This window comes from Antechinus flavipes, chromosome 2 (genome assembly GCF_016432865.1).
Source record: "Antechinus flavipes isolate AdamAnt ecotype Samford, QLD, Australia chromosome 2, AdamAnt_v2, whole genome shotgun sequence".
NCBI classification, from domain to species: Eukaryota; Metazoa; Chordata; class Mammalia; order Dasyuromorphia; family Dasyuridae; genus Antechinus; species Antechinus flavipes.
The window spans coordinates 142,333,083-142,355,700 of record NC_067399.1 but is presented as its reverse complement, the minus strand read 5'-3'; the positions used below and the strand labels follow the sequence as shown (position 1 = coordinate 142,355,700).

Here is a 22,618-nt window from a genome sequence, read left to right as displayed (position 1 = left end):
CATATACATATACGTATGTATATATGTGTAAATATACTTGCTATATATAATATATAGCATTAATATAAAATTAATAAATACAGAAACATTTATCTTTGTACACAGAAGTTAAAATCCAAGATCTTTTAAAAGGCATCAATAGATGGAAGAATCAGGAAAAGTTTTACACAGGGGGTTGTCCAAAGCTTTATCTCAGAGAAAGTCCCTATGATACTGAGGCAATACATTCTAGGCTGAGGGAAGACCAATGTAAAAACAGAGAGTTTGAAATGTGGTATTCTGTGAAAGGAGCAGGGAGAAGTCTGAATCAAAAAATTGGAGGAGAAGGAGAAAAGTGATGTCCAGTGAGGCTGGAAAGATGGGATAGGGTCAGGATGTGCAGGGCTTTAAAAGCTAAACAGAGAAGTTTATATTTCATCCTAAAGGCAGTAGGAAGCCAGTGGAGTAGATTGAGTAGGAGAGTCACATGGTTAGATCTGTGCTTAAGGAAAATTACTTAGGCAGCTGTGTGTAGGAAGGCCTGAAGTGATGAGAACCTTGAGGCAAGGAGACCAATTAGGAGGCTGTTGCAATAATCTAGGCAAGAGGTGATGAGGGGCTCATCTAAAGTGGTAGCCATATAAAGAGAAGGGGTCAGAGGCAAGAGATGCCTTGGAAGTTAAAAATAAAAAAGATTTGGCAAATAACTGGGTATGTGAAGAAGAGGGAGGAATTCAGGATGGTATTATCCAAGCTCTTTGTGGAGCTATCTCATAGGGATGAAATACACGCACTTCCTTGTCACCTCTGTCTCAGACAATCTATAACATCTTTGGAGGTTCAACTCTCCCCCTCCCTAACTTTCTGCCTCTCCCTGTCTACTGCTTCCTTCCCATCTTCTTAACAGACATCTTTGTAATATAGATCCAAACCTCCTCAGGACTTCCTACCATCAATTTAAAATATTGTTCTATATCTCTCCTCCCTTTCAGAAACAAACTTCTTTTTAAAACAACATACTCATTGCATTCACTTTCAGCCTCCTTACATACAGCTTCTAAGTCCAACCCTCAGCTGAAACCATTCTCTTCAGTGATCCTTTAATTGCCTTTTCTTAATCCTTATCCTTCCTAACTTCCCTACAGCACTGGACCTTTGACCATGGTGCCTTTCCTTCTTTGGGTTTTTATGACACTGCTTTCTCTTGATTGTCCTCCCTGCCTGGTTACTCCTTTGCTGATTCAATATCTATATCTTACCTTCTAACTTTGGGTATATCCCGCCAAGGCTCTATCCTGCGTCTTTTCTCTACAATTTGCTTCTTGGTTACTTCATCGATTCCCATTGGTTCAATGACCATCTCTATGAGATATGAGATAATGACTCTCACGTCTAAATATGTTGCTCTGATCCCTTCTGAGCCCTGGTTCTGAATGATTTGCCTATTAGAAATTTCTAACAGATATCCCATAGGTATCTCAAACTCAATGTGTCCCACACAGAATTATCTTTTTGCCCCAAACCCATCTTTTTCCCAAACTTCTGTATTTCTATAAAAAGTGCCACCACCTTTCCAGGCATCCAAGTTCCTAATATTAATCATTCTTGGCTCCTCACACTCACTAAACACAAATGCCCATTCAGTTGTTAAACATTGCTCCCTCCGAAATCTAGTCCTTCTCTATTCTAGGTATCCACTAATAACTAATATTTATTTAGTGTTAAGTGCTTTGTAATTATTAAGTTATTTGATCCTCACAATAACCTTGGGGGTAATAATAATTTTTTTGTTTTTAATAATTAATTTAAATTGTTTTAATTTTTAAAAATTTGAATTAAATTTAATTTTGGGGGGAATTATTCTAAGATTTACATAGTCACAACTATGTGCCAAGCACTGTACTAAGACTTTAAAAATTATTTCACTTGATCCTCACAACAACCATGCAAGCTAAGTACTATTATCATTCCTATTTTACAGATGAAGAGACTGAGACAGACAGGCTAAGTGACTCGCCCAGGATCATGCCGTTTGTGTCTGAGATCTCGTTTAAATTAGGGGTCTTTCTGACTCCATTGCGCCCCCTAGCTGCCATTCCTAATTTCGGCTGCCTTACTGTTGCTCACACATGACTTTTCCATTCCGGCTCTTGCACGGGCTCTTCTGCATGCCTGGAATGCTCTCCCTCCTCATCCCCACATCACTGGCTGTTACAAGCACAGCTCAAAGCTATCTCCCACAAGAGGCCTTTTCTGATCTCCCTGGCTGTTACATACTCTGTAACTGACTTTGTGTCCTTGTCTGTAGATTTATGTGTATGTGTACATGTTTCCCCAATAGAATGGAAACTCCTTGAGGCAGGGACTGTGTCAGATTTGTCGGTGTCCCTAACCTGTAGCACACTGCTTAGCACATAAGTCCTTGTTGATGGCTTTGACTGAAACACTCTTTCCCACAGGAGGCTTCATTGCTCTTCTGACTCTCTTCAAAGTTATCAGAGATCTCTACCTTGCAAAATATGGTAGCTTTTTATGAATCCTCAGTCTTTCGATCCCTTTGTAGCATCTGACACTCAGCCTGATCACCTTCCCCCACCGCCCCCCCCCCGGATTTTCAGTGTTCTCCCTCACCAGATTAATTTTCCCTTTGTTTATATCATCTCCTTATCTGTGTCCGTGTTGTCTCCCCAACCCTTCAGGCATAGTCCAATGCCAGGCACTTAGTAGGCACTTAATAAATCTTTACTGAACGACTGAATAAAGTAGTAAAGGATGATTGCGTGCAACCCTTTGCTTCCAGGCTCCAACTTCTGCAATAACCTAATCCTCCAAGTCCCCACTTTCTATGACACCCCATTCGATTTAATCTGTGAACAGCCTGGAAAATCCTGAACCTGAAGGAGGACGATAATAATGACTAATTTTTACCTAAAGGCCTGTAAAAAGTGCTTTACACACGATTTGATCCTCACAACTTCGTAAAGTAGAAGCTGTTATTATCCTCATTTTGCAGACGAGAGGTCTAGTGATTTGTCCAAGTTCACACAGCTAGGCAGAATTTGTACTTTAGGTCTTCTTGACTCTAGGTCCATCCTGCAATCCTTCCCCCTCCTCATACCCGTCCTTCTCCAATTCAGCCTCAGCCTCAGTCTCCGAAGCTCCGCAGCTTTTTTGCACTATATATAGAAGGCGCTTAATAGATGCGCGTTGTGCTTTATTGCATTGTTGCATTCATTTCTGTAGCTGAAGTAACTGAGCAAGAAAGAGACGTGAGTGCTTGGGACAGGGACGGCTTTAAGGAGCCGGCAGTAGTCTGCTGAAGGACAGGGGAGGCTCGCGGAGAGAGAGCGCAGTCCTAGCAGACGTTCCTAGATGCCGCAGCGAAAGGGTTACTAGGTAACCACGCTAGTATCTTCCCCTTACGTGCCCCGGTACCAACCCCTCCCTCCCCGCGCCACGCGCATCTCCTCGCTTCCGGGGGTATCTCATTCGTCACTTCCTGGAGACGGTCCGAATCCGGAAGTGGCCGCGGCAAAGCGGTCCGAGGCCTGGGCCGGGGGCCGCAACTGGTGGCTCTGACAGCGGGGCCGCCGCCATGAGCTGGTGAGTGAGACCCGGCGGATCCTGCGTCGGGCTTCCTTAGGCTCCCCCTCATGCCTCACGCCGGACTCCGCTTCTGAGTCCTCGAGTCCCCCAGACTCCCGGCTGGCATGCCCCGCCCCGCTCCCGGGGTCCCTCCTGCTGAGCTCCCTGCCTGCTTGCGGTGGGCAGGCCTCTGGCGCTTCCGCGAAGCTTTCCCGAGCAGTGCAGGGAACGGATTTGATTAAAGCAGCTTCCCCCATCCCCAAGGCAGGAACCTGGGGAAGGAATTACCCATTGGATAAGGTGACCCCGGAGGTCCCTTCCTTTTCTGCGATCCGATGACCCACAAGTGGGGGGCCTGAGGAGTTCTTGCCCTAGGGAGGTGGGGCGAGTTGGACCCAGTCACCTCTTGAGTCCCGAACCGCACCTTGCCCAGACCTCTAAGAATTTTTTTTTTAAGTCCATCATGAGATCATCTCATTAGAGCCGGGAGATATCTTAGAAATTATCCGTCTAATCCATCCCTGTTATTTTACACGAGGCCAAGGGAGATTAAGTGAGTGGCCCCAAAGTCACTCAAGTATTTATTAATTAAACTATCGCCCTACTCCATAGCCAATGCTCTTGTGTGCAGAGTGGCTGGTGTGGTGGATGGGGATCTGTTTTCCAAAAGAGGAAACTGAGGCGCTAAGGACATAACTTGGCTGACACATTACTACTAAGTGTCAGGAATTTTCCATTTAATCACGACTCCAAAATTCAAATTTCCTAAGCAGATTCATCATTTAGAAAAGGCGTTTAAAGAGAATCCCGAATCCCTAGAGCTCTACGGCAATATTCTAAAGTTCTAGTACTATCTAGATTTTTGGTTTTTTACTCAAAGATATAGTAATCCATATATATGTATATAAACACACATGTATATGTTAACAAAGTGTCAAAGGTATGAATAATAACTGTTGCCAAGATCCCTCTTCTGCAGTACTTCTAACCCTTATTTGCTGCTTCACTTGATAATGTTTTATATATAGTAAACACTTACTAAATGCTTGATGATTGCTAGACTTAAATACATTTGGGCAAAGCAGGTTATTCTTTGTATACTGGATTGATTTTTGTGTATAGAACAAGATTGTTTTCTTGGAAAAGAAACCCTTCCTCCTTCCCCCTCCTGTTTTTTATTGAGAATTTCAGGAATCTCCTTATCTAGTTGTCAGCTTTGCTGAGCCTTGCCTTTGGCCAAGACTTTTGTGCCTAGAGTATAAGGCGAGGAGGCTTGTTCGTATAGCTTTTTAGATAAGTCCATTGACCACAAAGAGGTTTGAATGTATGTTCTTTTAAGAGTTCATTTGCAGATTATTTTTCTGCCTAGAAGCAGCTGCTATGCTAATAAACATCAGGGACAGATTTGTAGTGTGAAATCCCAACCGTTTGTGACTCCCTTTCTCTTTACTGTGTGCAAATGTTGAACCAACGGTACCCAACAGATTAGGTAGAGCTCCAAGCCATAACCTAATACAGGCTTCCAGGAATTGCTCTTTTTCTAATGGTCTTTCTTGCTAGAGGCCAGTTGTAGTCCTTTACCTAAGAAAAGTTAATGTTCCAATGTTAGAACCTAATCACAGAGTCTTTTCTGCCTGCAGTCAGAGACAGTGATAGCACAGGGATATTTTTCCACAAGAGAATCAGTTACTTAGAGTACATGTTGGTCCTCTTCTTCCTGTGACTAGATTTATCCCTAATAAATTGCATCATGATTTTACCTCATGGTACCTCATTTCTCGGGATCAGAACCAGAAAGGGTGATTGCCTTGTTTTGCTCAGAATATAGTTTACAAATCAGACAGAACTCCTCTTTACTTCTCTATCTAGAAGAAGATTCCTGGGTGAGCAATTCTCTGGGGAAGTTCTTAAGTTGTTTGGATCTTTCTCACTGAGCATATTCTGTAAAAGTGAGGCTTCTGAGTGTTTTGTTTTTTTTAAGAAGACAGCTCATGAGTAAGTGCTGCTATAGGAACTGAAAAGAATGCTGTCATAGGCCTGCACTACCACATTTTTGAGCCACTTCTTGTACTCTGTCTTATAAGACAGGAGGCCACTGCTAAAGAGAACAGCTTTGTCTCTCAACGCTGAGATTTGTCTCTCTTCCATTTAGACTTAGCCCACGTCATCTCTTGCGTGGACCTTGACCCTCTCCCTCTGAAAGGGGAGCAGCTCTGGTGACCAGGCACACAATCACATTCAGTTCCTGGCTCAATGGCTGGCACAGGGAGCCAGGATTTGGTCTGTCTGATTCATACATGGAACTGTTTTCCTGCTCCTGGGATCAATCTCTTCATTCACCAAAGCCTGGAATTCCAGGGGTGGGAAAAATGGCCAGAGTGACGTACAGCCACCAAGGGAGGCATTAGCCTGGGGTCAAGTTCACCAAGCTTAGGGGATGTGCCAACTATTGGTGAGTGAGACATAGGGCATTCTGAGCATGGCTCCCTGAGGGAAGCTATTGTTCTGGGCCAGGCTGTGCTTTCAAAATGTCATGGTGAAAAATGTCCAACATTAGTGCCCTTTGCACACTGGGTTTTACATGAAGATCGAATGGCCTTTGTTCCCAACTTCCTCTTTGCAGGCGACCTGCCCACCCCCCTGTTTATTTAGTTGGTATGTTCACTCTTTCAAAGACCATCCATTTCTAATCAAGACGACCCAGGAATCTGAGCAAACGGCTATTGGATACTCAACTCCACTACCCTGCCATGTGGCCAAACTAGATTTAGTATCTCCATTTTCTCATCTTTGATACAGACTAAATACCTTGTTCCCTAAAGAGTGAGTTAAAATTGAATAGAACTAAATTTTGTTACTGAGCTTACCATTACTCCTTTCTCTGAAACTTTAAAGATAACAGGTAAGATCGGGAGAAAGAAACCTTGGAGGAGAAACTGTCAGATTTATCTTGTGCAAAGGTTTATGTGTGCCCTAGAAGACTAAATCAAAAGAAAGTATCCAAATAGTGTGAGTGAAGCACTATCCTGGAAATAGAAGAAATGGACTCAATCCCGCGTTTAGCTGCTATTTGTGAGTCCTTGGCCCAGTCAACCTGACTTTAGGCCGAGTTTCTAAAGAGCAAAGACTGTTTTTTGCCTTTCTGCCAGCACTTAGCATAGTACCTGGCACATAATGAGTATTGTTTATTGATTGACTGCCACATGTGCAGTTTGTGAGAATAAGCAAGAGTATATCTGAATGCATTTAATTATTTGGAGGAATATCATTTGATTAAATTAGCCCTAACACTAATAATTCCTAGTGATTTTTCAAATCTGTCCCTTTAAAATGACATATTGATTAAAAAAAGAGGAGAAATCTAAATACCAAACATTGTTATCTAAGAGCTCTAAGACTTAGTCCTCTTAGGCAGCTAGGTAGTAAAATGGATAGGGTGCCAGACCATAGTTATGAAGCGCTGGCACTTCTAGTGTGAACCTGGGCAAATCACTTAACTTTTCAGCCTCAATATATAAAATGAAAAGCACCTTCACCACAGTTTTATAGTGAAGATCAAATGAAATAATAACTATAAAGCACTTAACAAACCTAAAAGTGCTATATAATTGCTAGGTATTATTAGGACTCTTTCACTATGGCTCTGCCATAGGACTAGGAAAAGTTAAGAGTATAGGCATGAACCTCTTGCCACCAAATTTAGGTTTAGAAGAAAGAAACTGCACAGATGCCATTGTGAGACCTAGTATCCTGTGTTTACTAAATGGAACTGCTTGATATCATGATAAAGAGTCACATGGTACCTAGATCATAAAGTTGTTTTTTTTAATTCTCTCACTAAATGTGATTTAGCGCTCTGAATTCTTTCTGTGTCATTTAGCCCATCTCATAGCATTTATCACATTCTACTTTTTCACTGTAGTGACCTGAATCAGACCAGCTTTACTTCCTTCTGGATGAGGCTGCTAGACAGGTGGATGAATAGAATGTTGTGGACATAAATATACTTTTGGCATGTTTCCCCTGATATCCTTATAGACCAGATGGAAAGCTGTGGACTGGGCGATAGTATGATTAGACCCAAAGAATAGTAATTAATGGTTTGATGTCTGCCTGTTGGGAGGGCTCCAGTAGAATGACTAAGTTCTAGCCTTGGCCTTTGTTATATTCAGTGGTTTTATCAATAGTGATGATAAAGTCAGAGATGACATGCTTTAGTAAATTTTAAGATGAGGCATGGCTAATATGTTAGATGACAGAGAATCAGAAAGATTGCAACAAGGTCAAAAAATAAAGACATTTGGTAGGAAATTTATGAAGTTCTATGCTTGGGTTAAATATTTCATTGAACAAATTCAAGATGTAGAAGAGGTGGCTAAACAAGTTTGTGTGAAAAAGAGGGCGTTTTAGTTGGACTGTTCATGTGATGTATTCTACCAACAAAACTAGTATGATCCTAGGCCAAGTTAACCAAAGTATAGGATCCAGAACAAGGAAGGTTATCATCCTGCTGTTTTCCTTGCTTCTCAGAACATAGCTGAAGTATTGTGTTCCATTCTGAGTGCCACATTTTAGGAAGTTCATTGATGATCTGGGGAGCATCTAGAAAAAAGGAACCAGGATATTAAAGAGACTCAGGATCATCCCGTATATAGTTTCCATTTAAAGAAACTTGGTATGTTTAATCTGAAGAAGACTTAGGTCAGTCTTCAGAAGGCTGTGTGGTGGAGTAGTGGGTTTTTTGGAACCAGATTGCAGAACTAAGATCAGTGAATGGGAGTTGCAAAGGCAGATTTCAATCACTGGATGTTCCCTCCCTCAAAGAATCATTTTACTATCTCTAGAAGAAAATGGAGGATCATTTGCCAGGAATGTTGTAGAGAGGGTTCTTGCTCAAGTATGTAATGGAGTAATTGAATTCTCAATTCTCTTCCAATTTTTATATTTTCCAATTCCATGCACTGATTACAGAGATGAAATGGTATAGATGACTTTAAAGTCTTTGTATAAGATTACCCAGAAACTATCATTCCAAAACCTACTGCCATGGCATGGACCCATCTGGTGCACAATAAATGTTAATAAATGTTACAGTTGAAGAAACTGAGGCAGACAGTGGTCAAATGATTTATCCAGTGTCACACAGCTAGTAAGTGCCTGAGGCTATATTCAAACCCAAGTCTTTCTGATTGTGAGCTCCTTGAGGGAGGAAACTATCTTTTGCTCTCTTTATAGCCCCAGCTGTTTTGCACAGTGCTTGGCATATAGTAAGCCCTTAATAAATGCTTGTTGACTGATTCCAGGCCCAGTACTCTATCCCCTGTGCCACTTAGCTGCCTTTCTTTGGGCCTCCATTCTTTATCTGTAAAATGAGAAGTTCAGACTAGATGGTTTCTGGGATCCCTTCCAGATCTAAATCTATCATGTTATAAGTAGGAGAGCTATAATTCAAACCCATGTCCCCTGCATCTAAATCCAGCACTTCCCATTGTAGCATGATGCTTCTCTAGCTAACTCTAATCAGCTAACTTCAAACACTCAAACAATACCTGTGTATGTTATATATTTGTTGGATGGATAAGTTTTGAGCACTTACTGTGTGCAGGGTACCTTGTATTAGGAGATCAGAAAGAAATTACAATACTGGACCTCAGGGAACTTATCTTAGGGAGCAAGGACGTATACATATAAAAAGATCATTGACCATACTAGAAAGTATTGCTAAATGCCAAATAAATTGTGATAGGAGCTGCATTGGTTGTAAATGACAGGTAGGATTTATTTATGTTGGGGCAGTTAGGTGGCACAGTAGATAAGAATGCTTGGCTTGGAATCAGGAAGACTCAACTTCCTGAGTTCCAAACTGGCCTCAAGAACTTAAAACAATGTGACCCTGAGCAAGTTACTGAACCCTGTTTCCCTCAATTTCCTCATCTGTGAAATGATCTGGAGAAAGAAATGATAAACCACTTCAGTACCTTTGCCAAGAAAACCCCAAATGGGGTCACAGAAAGTCAGATTTGACTGACATTAAGTGACCTGTTGCCTTACATTCCTTTCTAACCAGACAGTGAGGCTGTATATTATAAAGAAAACAGCACTAAATTAACTTGAGGTGTGTGTTCAAATTATCCCTCCTATACTCCTCCCTTCCCACCTCCCACCCAAAGTTGGGGTTAAGTTACTTCCCCAGGGTCACACAGCTAGGAATTGTTAAGTGTCTGAGGCCAAATTTGAACTCAGGTCCTCCTGACTTCAGGGCAGGTACTCTATCCACTGTGCCACTTAGCTGCCCCTCTCCTATACTTTTTAATTGTGTGATCATAACAAAGCTACTTAATCCATCTAAGCTTCTTTTCCTAATGGAATAATAGCAGTACTTACTTTTCTCATAAGGTTATTGTGAAGATCAAAAGAAATAAGTATTTTTCATGCTTTAAAGCATGTCAATCCCAGGTCACACAGGCAGTAAGTAACAGAACAAGCATATGAATTTGATTCCTTTGATTCTAAATCCAATAGGCTTTCTATTCCACCACTTAACTTCTCCAGTTCACCTTGGGCAGAGAACAGTTTGAATGGTGTAATGCAAGATAACATTGGAATGATATGTTAGGGTCAGATTATCAAGGGTCTCAAATGCCAGGATTCTTTAGGATTTCATCCTATAGATGTTGGAATGCTATTGAAGGCTTATTAGAGTGGGATTGTTATGATACAAACAAAACTCAAACTAAGTTCAGAATAAATGCTTTTCATTCATTCATAATATGAGACTATGGGTAAGATGGCTTGCATTTAATGAGTGCAAACAGGTAGACCTCTAATGAGTGCAAACAGGTAGACCTCTTGGGAGACTACTATAAAACACAAGCTCCCTCCTTGGATACCAATTAAATGATTATGGTGGCAGGAGGAATTATTTTTATTTTTTAAAATACATAATGATGAAGAGAGAAAAGAACCAGGCAACCAAAAGGTTATGTCCATGTTGTTTATGAAAACCTGTACTGTGGGTTTGGAAACTGGTCAAGCCCAGTCTTGGCAACACCATCCCTGATGACTGTTTTCCAGTTTCACTGAAGCAACATTCTTGGCCAGAATATCTTGTTTATTGCCATTGAACAGTCACCTTAAAGACAGTTGCAGCCTTCCACGGCTGGTGTAGATTTGACTCTTTTAGGGCTCTGAGCTGGCTTTGTCCCATAGGTCAACACTGGTTGAACCAAACATGATTTCCAGGATCAGGGATAAAGTAAAGGTGTGTGGATAAAGCATGTGCCACACACAAATTTGCTTCCAAAACTGGCTTTACAATAGAAGTCCATTCTCTATTTCTACTTCTGTTGGCTATTCTACCTCTACTTATGGCTACTGAGGACACCACCTAGTTGGGAGGAATAAGAACAGATCATGGCACCAGTTCTCAAAGCTGCATGGTTCTTTCTGGAGTCCTTAAATCATAAAAGAAGTGACGACGGCTGGGTCTGATTCTTTGCTCAACTGTTAACTTGACTAGTGAACTATTAAATTTCTACTTCAGATCCCTCTTCCATAGAATAAACTTCTCTATAAAAGAGCATTTCCCCCATACATACTTTGTGCCAGAGTGGTAAGAATTAGTGTGATCTTATCTGTGGTCATACAGATACAGATGCAGACCACAGGATCATAGATTTAAAATTAGAAGGAACCTGAGAGGTCATTGACTCAAACCTCTTCACTTTGCAGATGAGGGAACTGAGGCCCAGAGAGATTTAGTGGCTTGCCCTATGTCACACAGCTACTGTGTGTTTGAGACAGTGTTTGAACCTAGATCTCACATTGAAATAGGGGTCACTAAACCAGACATAGGGCCTATTGGTCTAATTTTAAAATGTAAAATTATATTTTATTTTTATTTATTTTGTTAATTACTTCCTAATTACATTTTAATGTGGTTCAGCTGCACTTGGGAGTTTTATAGGCTGCATGGTTGACACTTTAGCACTACGCCATAATATCTATCTCAAGACAGCCACAACAAAACACAAATCGCCATTTTTCTTTTTGTGATCTTCCTTCTTCATCTTCACTAATTTTTTGATTTCTTGACTTTCTTACTTGGTAATTCCAGTAGCAGAAATTTTGTCATTACCTATTTTCTTTCTCTGTAGTGTCTCTTCTGACAAAGCCATGTATATATTCATATAGCTAAAGTGAATTCTGTGAAGACTCAGAAAGCTCTAGTTTTACCACTGTCCTTTTCCCTGAATTCTAATTTTTTATTTCTACCTTCCTGTTGAATATCCTTAGCTGAAAGTTGCCCCAGACTCTGAATTCGTCATTGTTTATCTACTCTGTACCCCAAATATGCTCTTTTTTTTTTTTTACAGCTTCTCTGTTTCATTTAGCTTGTTGCTGCCACCACCATCCTCCCAATTACCCAGATTCAGAACTTCAGAATTTTCTCTTTGAATCCTCCTCCCTTACTCCTAACATAATCAGTTGCCAAGTCCTTTCTGCAGTCTCTCTCCAGTACTTCCCACAGTCATCACTTTAGTTCAGGCCCTCATTATCCCTTGCGTTAGTCTATTTTAGTAGCCAACCCATTGACTACTAAATATAATATGACCTTCATAGGCTGTCATTCAAATCCTTCATAGTCTGATTCCTACCTAGCTTTCCATCCATATTTCATGTTATTCCATGTAACCTATTCTGCATAACCAAACTAGACTCCTTAGAGTGCTCTTATCTTCCCTAGGCATTTGTACTCATTATTCCACAATCTGACTTAGCCTCAAGAACCAGATCAAGTGCTTTCTTTCCTTAAAACCTTCTGTAAGCTTCCTTCAGATAGATTTTTTTTCCCCTCATATGTATGCGTTTTCTTACCTACTAAACTGTGATCTCCATGAGAGTAGGGACTATCTTACTCATTTTGTATCACTCCTTTCCCCTATATGTAGCACAATGTGTTGTTACAACTTGAATTAAATTAATATGACTACCTCGGAAGCAGTCTCCATTCTGTTTCAAATCTGTTAGCTTGATCCAGGCAATAGTGAGTTCTTGACACAAGTGTTTATCTGTGAAACAAGACAATTTGCACTGTCTCAGACCTGTAGTAAGAACCTACTGACCTTTGACAATCCCATGACATTATAGAAAGAGCTCCAGACTGGAAGTCAGAGAGCCCAGATCTTCTACTGAGTAGCTGAGCAAATTATTAAAGCTATTTAGACCTCCATTCCAGCCTTGTTGGAGCAAGAGAGGGATACGTTGGATCAGATCAAAGGCTCTTTAGCTGGTGACCTTAAAAAAACACAGAACCTATTTCAATATAGCTGATTTCCTTTGTCATCTTATATGTTTGATTTTATGCACTTAAAAACATTCTGAAAAGGGATTCATAAATTTCACTAGTTTGCTAAAAAAAAGAATCAGTCAAAAAAAAATTTAAGAACCCTACACTAGATGATTGCTAAGGCTAGCTCTAAATTGCATGTTGTAATAAGAGTTGTATGATTTTGAGAGCCTCAGCTTCTTCAGCTGTAAAAATGAACTAATCCCTATAGTGCTGATTTTGATGACTTGATGGGATTGTTGTGAGGATCAAATTAGGTAATATTCATAAAGTGCTTTGCAATCCCAAAAGTGCTATGTATATGTCAACTATGATCATATAGATTTTGATTCTGGCTCTGATTTCTAGTGTGGTAAGCCTAGAGAAGAAAGGCTCACAGAATGACTTTTCTGAATCAAATAAGCTATATACTAAGTCATTAAAAAAAAAAAAAAAAACTGGGCTTTTTTGGTGCCTGACTTTTAAACATGTATATATTTTACCTCCATTTGGTGAATACTGTTAATGTTCCTTTTTGCAATTGGGAAAAGGGAGCTGAGGTGGATTGTAACTACTGACACCATGGACACTGACACAAGCATGATACTGTCTAAATTCAGTCAACTTTTCTGATTGTTTTGACAGTTTGACCAGCAAGTGCTTTCAAACAGAGAAGTTGAAACTCATAGATAGCTGTTATCCTGGTTCTAAACATCTCCTCTTTTAAATAACCCTAAGGCATCCAAAGAAGTTGATTGATTGTTTCTTATCTATATGCCAACGAAAAGGTAGCTCTCATAGAGTAAGTTATGAACCACAGATAGATAATAAACCCAAAGGTAAGCGTGAGCCTGAGGTTTGTTTAGTTTTGTTTTGGGAGAGGCAGGGGAGGACATTAATGGAGGTGAGTAGAAGAAGGGATAGAATCCTATCCAGACAGCAAAAAACTAATTCTCCAATCTATTCCTACTGCTGGTGAGGCTGTGGTTAAGCCTAGATCATTACCCTGGAACAACCAGTCTTCAGCCATCATGTTCTTTGCTCAGTTCTAGCCCCTTACTGATTAGGGGTTAAATTGGATCCCGGGGACAGGGAAAGACAGAAGAAATTCATGGAATGAGCTAGACTGAATCATCTACTAATTTATGGAAAGTAATTTTAGGGCACTCTCCACTCCCAGATCAAACTTAGAGACCCCTTATGCTTGGTGGCCAAAAACAAACAAACAAACAAAAAAAAAAAAAAACACAATCCAATAGAAGCCAGAAGATGGTTAGCATCTAACTAACTTAATAATAGGCTTGATGAAAACAAAGGAGAATTTCTAAAGAAAATAGGTGTCAAAAAAATCATCTTGAGATTGGGGAACTCATGCTGTGTGAGCATCTCTCTTGTCCTTGCCTCTGCAGCAGAGAAGAAAGAGGAGGGGACAAGTGAAAAGATTGAGAAACCCCACAAGTTGAAAATGCAAAAGAGCTGTTTTTGTAAATAGACATTACACAAGAGCAGTTTTTTTGGAAAGGTTTTACTGAGACAGACAAAATTAGCCAACTGGCATCATGCTGCTAATAAAGATATTTACTGTTTGAAAAAGTATATTTGTAGCTTTGGAGAACATCCTGTTGACTTTTCTTTGTTTTGAAAGAAAATAGAATCTCTTTTTTTCTTTTCCTTCTTTGCACACATAGAAGTTGGTTTTTTTGTTTTGTTTTAGGTAAAGGGGTGGGGGTGTAAGGAATAGTTGTGAAAACTGTTTTTCCCTGCTCCTGCCCTCTGTGAACCCATATTTATGAACTGGAGAACAAGGCAGGGTGGTGAATTTCACTCCACACTCATCTCTGAGCTCTTCATTTCTGTCAGTCCCATGAAGTTCTGTAGTTAATAGTAGACTGTGTCCTCTTCCTGATCCTCTTCTGTAATACAAAGAGGAAAATCTAAATAGAATGCAGTTCTGAAAGGCAAGGATTTAAAACAACAACATTCCCAGTGCTTGTTGTTGGTAAATTATTAAATGTAATCCAATCTATGTGCTTTTTCTGCTTTCCTTGAATGCTGTGAGGATGAATGAATAATGTCCCCTTCAATTACTATGAGTTCCTCCATACATTGGAGTGAATGTTCCTTCAAGGCCTAGCATCTCAATTCTAGGTATTCTAGCTATGTCAAGCTTGATCATTCTTCCCCAGAGTCCTGAGCTATTGTCACCTTAACTATACTTTTTCCCAAAGCATCTGTTTTTCATCAGGAAAACCCTGCATTCCCACAGCGGAGCAGAGTCAAAACTTTACTTCAAATACTGTGGAAACCACGGAGACAGATTGAGGAAATTATAGAAGGTCTTACTGAATCTATAGTTGTTTTTTTTCTTTCCTTCTTTTTGATATACACCATCACTACTTCCAATAGGATGTTTATCTCAATTTCTCTACAGCAAGGCATATATTTCTTTTCAAGTCAGTCCTATAACAGAGTATGAGTAGATCTTCTATTTGACCGAATGACCCAAGGATGTTCCCCTTATTTGATATTTCCTCTCTTGGATCTTTTTTATGTGTTTTCCCTTATCCTATACGTTTTTCAGACTGAAAGCTAGCCTCCTGCCCTGAATGCTAACTGAAAGCTTGATCCTCAAATCCCAAGAGAACCATCCTTTCTGAGTATTTGTTGTTCTTGCTTTTCTTAAGACCCTAAATAGAATGATGTCCCAGCTTTTTGACCTTAGCTGGAGGAAACAGTTCTTCACCAACATAGAATATACAACATAGTAGTTCTTGTGAAGAATCTCATTCAGTTAACAAACTTTTTTTTGGAATGGTTACTCAGCATATACCCAGAACTATATGAGACTCTGGAAAATAAAAACTAGTATGCTACCTGACTCTTGGCTTTGAGGTATATCTCTTAGTTAAAGAGATGAGATGCAAGTCATGTGATAAATGCCAGGTGAGTAGCATAGGCACTTCTTAGTAGCAAAAGGATGGAAGGAATTACTAAGGTGGATATAAGGGAGACATGATTTGAGAGAGATTTTTCAGGGAAATGCAAAGATGGAAAAAAAGATGGGAAGACATTCTAAGGAAGCAGCAGGTTCCTGTGAGTAACTGCATCAGCATGACTAGAAACAGAAGCTTCTCACTGAAAAACAATGAAAAATAGGCTAGGAACTTGGATCAAAGACTGTGAGCTAGACGAGATCATAGAGATAATTTAGTGCCACTAGATATGCCCAGTCATAGCAAGGCAGATGCAAGCCAAGTCTCAAACCTAGCTCTTTTGACTCCTAAGCCTGGGCTTTTTCTGCAATACCACACTGTATCTTAAATGTAATCCCTGTCTGGTCTCTGCACTGTGGCCAGAGAGGATACTTCAGGTTAGAATTTCTATCCAGGGGCAGCTAGGTGGCGCAGTAGATAGATCACCAGCCCTGAAGTCGGGAGGACCTGAGTTCAAATCTGGTCTCAGACACTTAACACTTCCTAGCTGTGTGACCCTGGGCAAGTCACTTAACTCCAATTGCCTCAGGGAAAAAAAAGAAGAAGAAGAAGAATTTCTATCCAGACCGTTTAAGGTTTTACTGTTACTCAGTAACCTTAAATGACTTTTTTTTTTTTTTTTTTTTGGGCTGAGGCAATTGGGGTTAAGTGACTTGCCTAGGGTCACACAGCCAGGAAATATTAAGTGTCTGAGGATGGATTTTAACTTAGGTCCTCCTGATTCAGGGTTGGTGCTCTATCCACTACACCAACTAGCTACCCTCTTAAATGACAATTTAAGGAACATGAAGTAGCTTTTATCCTGCATGCATCAGGGGACCCTTTTCTGGGCAGGGGAATGGCATGATACAGGTAGTTTGTTAGAATGTTTAATGTGGTAGCAGTAGAGAAGGATCAATAGGAATAAGGAAAAAAAAAAATAAGGGAGACCATTCAGACTTTTACAATTAGAGTGGTCTGACTAAAGGCCTGAAATTCAATAAGTGAGGAAGAAAGGCTGGATATTTTGTCATGCATATGAATTTTCCTTTCCTAGACATCACACCTTGCAACATCCCTGCAAGAAAATTTCTTCCTTTGGGTTGAAGATAGTTTTCAGCAGTACCTTCTACTTATGGTAATTTTAACCACCACCACCCCTTCCTCCAAATCTTCATGTTAAGCATTTGACTGGGTGCCTTTGTTTTTTTTTTTTGTTGTTTGTTTGTTTGTTTTTAATAATGACAAATACATTTTAAGTCAGAATCCAAATCATCATTACTCCTTTCCAGTCTGGGAGACTCGGCTTCCTTTTGCCATTAGCTGTCTACTTTAGACAAACCACCCAGCCTCTCCAGGCCTCAGTTTTCTAAATAAAGCAATCAGACTACATAATCTTCAGGTGGCCTTCTAAAAGCTCAAGCTTTTACAATTATAATTCTAATCCAAATATTGATGATAGCTTGATAAAGAATAAAACCCAGATTCCTAATATGGCAGTCTTTTCTCAGGAGCACTGCATATCTTAAGTACAAATCCATTTGAAAACCTCATTGAAATTTGTTGGCCCAGTTTTACTTCTTGTTTCTTGTACCGGATTATCAGATTAAAATTATATAGTTTAGACAAAACCTTACCTATTTTCTAATTCAGTTCCCACCACAACCCCTCTTTTTGTTGACTTTAAACAGATTTCTAAGAGATAAAGAGAAGTGCCTGGGGTCAACACTTATCAATTTCAGAGCTACAGACTAGTACCTAAGTCTTGTGATTGCTAACATAGCATTCTTTCCACACCACAGGCTTCAAGGAAGCCAGTGTTTGATTTCATAATGATGCCTCTCTGAGGACCTTCTTTGCACTACCACAGAGGGGTCCTTAAAGGTACTTGCCAGCTGTCCCAAACCAATATGTGGGCTTTAATCTTCACCCCTTAGGAAGAAGAGGTGGGAATTAGAGGAGTCTCGGGGATCTTCTCACCTAGCCATTGACCTTCCTAGCCAGGCCCAGAAAGGGAAGCAACGTTCTAATTCTCTTCCCTTCTTTATCCCTCAGCCGGCTCCTTTCCTCAGTAATTATACAGTTGAGGATTATTTGTTTATAGAAGCCACGTGAATTTTGGCTGCTGCCAGGCTAGCCAGTCCCCAAAGGGTTAACCCTTCCAAATTACTGGGCTGGGTTAACAATAAACAGGATGTCCTCCAGAAATTAAATTTAACCGCTGTGACTCAGGCTGGCCCAACCTCTCCACCGGATCGACGTCTGGGGTTATTATCGGTGGTTAATTACACTGTTGGGTTTGGAAGCAATGTTGGTCAGTGTGGACTAAATAGAACTAGGTACAGAAGAGAGAAGTATGAGGGGGATGATAGGAACAGTGAGTGAACAGATAAGTTGTAACATTTGAAGCAAGAAGTTTTTTGTATTAAGGGAAGCGAGAAAGCTGGGAAGAGCTGAGAGATGAGAAGTCATTAGTTCATTCTCTTGCCTCCAGGGCGCTCTTGAATTTGTTCATCTATTAGGGCTGATCCCAGTGACTCCCTACCCTATCTGATGTTAAGACATATCTTCAGTTTCAAAAATTATATGAGGAAATAAGTGTCTTTTGCCTCCTAATCTGAACCTGAGTTCCAGCTTTTGTACTGATTCTTTGTCAATATGTTAGGATGTCATGAATTTGTGAGCGTGTAAAATATATAGATAATATATGAATATATGAATAATAAAAATGTCTTCTATATAACACTTCACAGTTTTCAAAGTACTTTGGCACCCTCTCTGATTTGGTCCTCCCAATATCTCTGAGAGATAAGTAAAGCAAATGATAGGGTCCTCATTTTTCAAGTAAGAAAACTGAGGCCTTAGAGAGGTAAAATAGTTCATGATCTAATGCTCTTTCCATTATACTATGCCACTTCTCAGTCAAAATATTCCTTGTTTTCAGGTGAAGAATCCGAAGTAGAGAACTTCATTGTAGGTCTAAAACAGGCCTCTAGAACATCCTTTCTCTCAGCCCTTTTTCTCATTGGTAGTTCTTTGCAGAACCTCTGTTTTGAGGAAGGATACAGGACCAGCCATCCTTCACTCCTCTTCCATCTCCGCCTGTGATTTTCCAGACTTCACTATCAGTCCCCCAAGTGAAAACCCACCTTGTATTCTCCTCCCCACTTTTCAGCTCCCTTTTATGTATCATGTTGTTTCCTCCCATTAGTATGTAAGTTCCTTGAGGACAGTGAGTTTCTTTTTGCTTTTATTTGTAGTTATGCTTTGCACTTAGTAAGCACTTTAAAGAATGTTTGTTGACTTGAAGACAGATTTGAGATTGAATCTTAGATTCCATTTTGAGCTTCATTTGGAGTTTAGCAGAAACTAGGCTTATTAATCAGTTTTCCAAGTATTCCTGAAATCCTTCACATCTGACCAATCCAAAAAAAAAAAAAAAAAAAGTTAGATCCACAGATGCATTAGAGTCATCAGGCATCTAGGAGAGAAGATTGTCAGTGTGGTTTTGTTTGTTAATTATGTAAGGATTTGTAAGTAAAATGACTGCTAGCCTGAAACTACCCTCTTTATTTAATACTACAGTGACTATCAGCAAAGATAGGAACAAGAGATTGCTTTCAAAAACTGCATTTGATAAAGCACTGTTGATTTGAAGATTATTGTCCTGAAAATAAGCCTAACTGTGAGTAGCCACAAGGATCTGAGTTGGAAACTGCATCACAGATAGTAATCTGCCTGCCTTCTCTGTCTTCATATTCCTGAAACAGAGTATTTAGAATTAGAAGAGATTTAAAATCTATTCCATCCATATGAATAGATAATTTTCAGATGAAGTTAAAATCAGTATTAGTCACACACACACACACACACACACAAAAAAAAAAAAATGCTCTAAATCACTTGATTAGAGAAATGCACATGAAGACAACTCTGAGGTACCACCTCACACCTCTCAGGTTGGCTAAAATGGCAGGAAGATAATGATAAATATTGGAGGAGATATGGGAAAATTGGGACAATAATGCATTGTTGGTGGAGTTGTGAAATGATCCAAATATTCTGGAGAATAATTTGGAACTATGTCTCAATGGGCTATCAAATTGTGCATACTCTTGTTTGATCCAGCAGTGTCACTACTGGATCAGTATCCCAAAGAGATCATAAAAGAAGAAAAAGGACCCACATGTGCAAAAATATTTTAGCAGTTCCTTTTGTAGTATCAAGGAACTGGAAACTGAGTGGATGCCTATCATTTGGGAAATGGCTGAATAAGTAATGGATTATTATTGTTCTATGAGAAACAATGATTTCAGACTGATTTCAGAAAAGCCTGGAAAGACTTACATGAACTGATGCCAGATTAAGTGAGTAGAACTAAGAGAACATTGTACACAGCAATAATATGATTATGCGATCATCAACTCTGATGGACTTGGCTCTTTTCAACAATGAGGTGATTCAGATCAATTCTAATAGACTTATGATGGAGAAAGCCATCTGCACCCAGAGAGAGGACTATGGGGACCACCTGTGGATTACAATATAGTATTTTCACCTTTTTTGTTATTTGCTTGCTGTTTTCTTTGTTTCTCATTTTTTTTCCCTTTTTGATCTGATTTTTCTTGTGCAGCATGATGTTTCTAACCATGTTTCCAGTGGTTAGAAGAACAGCACATATTTAACATATATTGGATTACTTACTATCTAGGGAAGGGGGTAGGAGGAAGGCAGGGAGAAAAATTTGGATCACAAGGTTTTGTAAGGGTGAATGTTGAAAACGATCTTTGTGTGTATTTTTAAAATAAAAAGTTATTATTTAAAAAGAAAGAAACAAAACAAGTAGGCTAATTTCAGAAAACCCTGGAAAGATTTACATGAACTGATGCTAAGTAAAGTGAGCACAACCAAAAAAACATTGAATACAGTAACAACAAGGTTATGTGATGAACGACTGTGATGCACTTGGCTATTCTCAACATTGTGGTGATTCAAGACAATTCCACTAGACTTGGGATGAAAAGTGCCAGCTGCATCCAGAGAGAAAACTGTGGAGATTGAATGTGAATTGAAATATAGTATTTTCAATTTTTTTGTTTCTTTTTTCTTTCTCATAGGTTTTTTCTTTTTTTGTCTGATTTTCTTTGTGCAATTTGACAAATATGGAAATATGTTTAAAAGGATTGTACATACTTAACCTATATCATATTGTTTGTTATCTTAGGGAGGGAAGAGAAGAAAATCTTACAAAAATGAATGTTTAAAAAACTATCTTTCCACGTATTTGGAGGAAAAAATTACTATTGAAAAAAATTAATCTATCCCAAATTTGTCATTTTGCAGATAGGGAAACTGAGGTCTACAGAATTGGCAGAGCTTATATTCAAACCCATATCCTCTGATTCTAAATCCAGTGCTTCTTGTAAAAGAGAGTTACCTAGCTTTAAACAATCCACTTTGTCCCTATCCTTACAATAGTACATTCTTCTCTGTCTCCTATAACTTTTCTCTCTCTCTTACAGGATTCCATTCAAGATTGGACAGCCCAAGAAACAGATTGTTCCCAAGACAGTGAGTAACCCAATTTCTTCTGTTAAAGCCAGTCTTGCCACACATGGCTTTCTAGTAGACCCATTATTTTGACCCTTACATGTCTTACATATCTTACATGTGGGGAAAAAAAGCAGCCTTTGACTTTGTTCCCATTTTTGTAGATGTAAAACCTCAAAGGTTCTCACGTTGTGAGACTTTTCCTTTCTTTGGATCATCCTGTTCAACCTCACAAGAGCAAATGAATAGGGGGAATTGCAAAGGACCTGGAAAAGTTAATAACTCTAAATAAGCCCATTTCCAGAAATAGGGCTGGATTTAATGATCTAAATTTAATTTGATACTGAAAATTCAGCAATTATTATTAGTATTTCTCCAGAGTAGCCATTCTTTGTTACTGCCTAAACACTTTCCATCTAGCTTCCATTCATTTTTCTAGAGAAAGAATTAATGTGCCAACAACTTGTTTGGAAGATCAAGATAGAGTTTGTACTTCCCTAGAGAGTTCTTGTGTTAAGTTGAAGCCAACAGTTTAGGCCCTTACCACTTCTCTTGTTTAGTAGCCACTGCAGCTGTGTATTGACTTAGAAGTTATGATTAATGGTCTACTAAAATGGTTTCCTATTGTCTTGGCCTCATAGGGGGACCCTGCCTTTCCCCATCAGTTCTGGTCTCATCCTCTCCTCCTACTCCTCCCCTACCTGCTATATAGCCAATGTGTCCTTTACTTTGGATGAGGCTGTAAGCCAATTTAACATCTAAGGAATAGGTCAACTCCAGGGAAGCAAACTTCTTGAGCCTCTGCAGAAGGTTTGTTCCCTTTCCAAGCAATTAAATAGCCTCCAGTTATGAAGCTACCTCCAGCAGGAGTTAGATCCTGCCCCTGTTTTGTTCTCTTCCACTCTTTATTTTGTGCCCAGAATTAGAAGCCATATGCACTTTGCAAGATTTTTTGAAAGCCCCATAAAAGAGGTCTCTCTGGTTTCCCCATCCAAGTAAGTCTTTTAAATTTAGTTTGAAAGCCATGAAGAATCTTTTAGGTATGAATTGGACAAGCAACTGAAGATCCTTCTAACTCTGGAAATCCAAGCCTCTCAAGTATGATTATTTGCTAAAATCCCTTCCTGCCCTCTTGGACTAATAGGTTCTGCACTCTAACTAAGATAACTAAATCAAATACAAAACATTTCTACCAGTCAGCATG

General features: G+C 39.6%; 1 protein-coding gene across 1 annotated transcript in view; it reads left to right on the top strand.

Moving 5' to 3' along the window:
- Positions 1 to 3,483: 3,483 nt before the first annotated feature.
- BIN3 (bridging integrator 3) overlaps positions 3,484 to 22,618 on the top strand; it is a 43,687-nt gene continuing 24,552 nt past the window's right edge. Inside the window, exons 1-2 of the mRNA XM_051975712.1 lie at positions 3,484 to 3,582; positions 21,387 to 21,435. Coding sequence (XP_051831672.1) covers positions 3,575 to 3,582; positions 21,387 to 21,435 — 57 coding nt within the window. The 5' untranslated portion in view covers positions 3,484 to 3,574. The remainder of the gene's footprint in view (positions 3,583 to 21,386; positions 21,436 to 22,618) is intronic.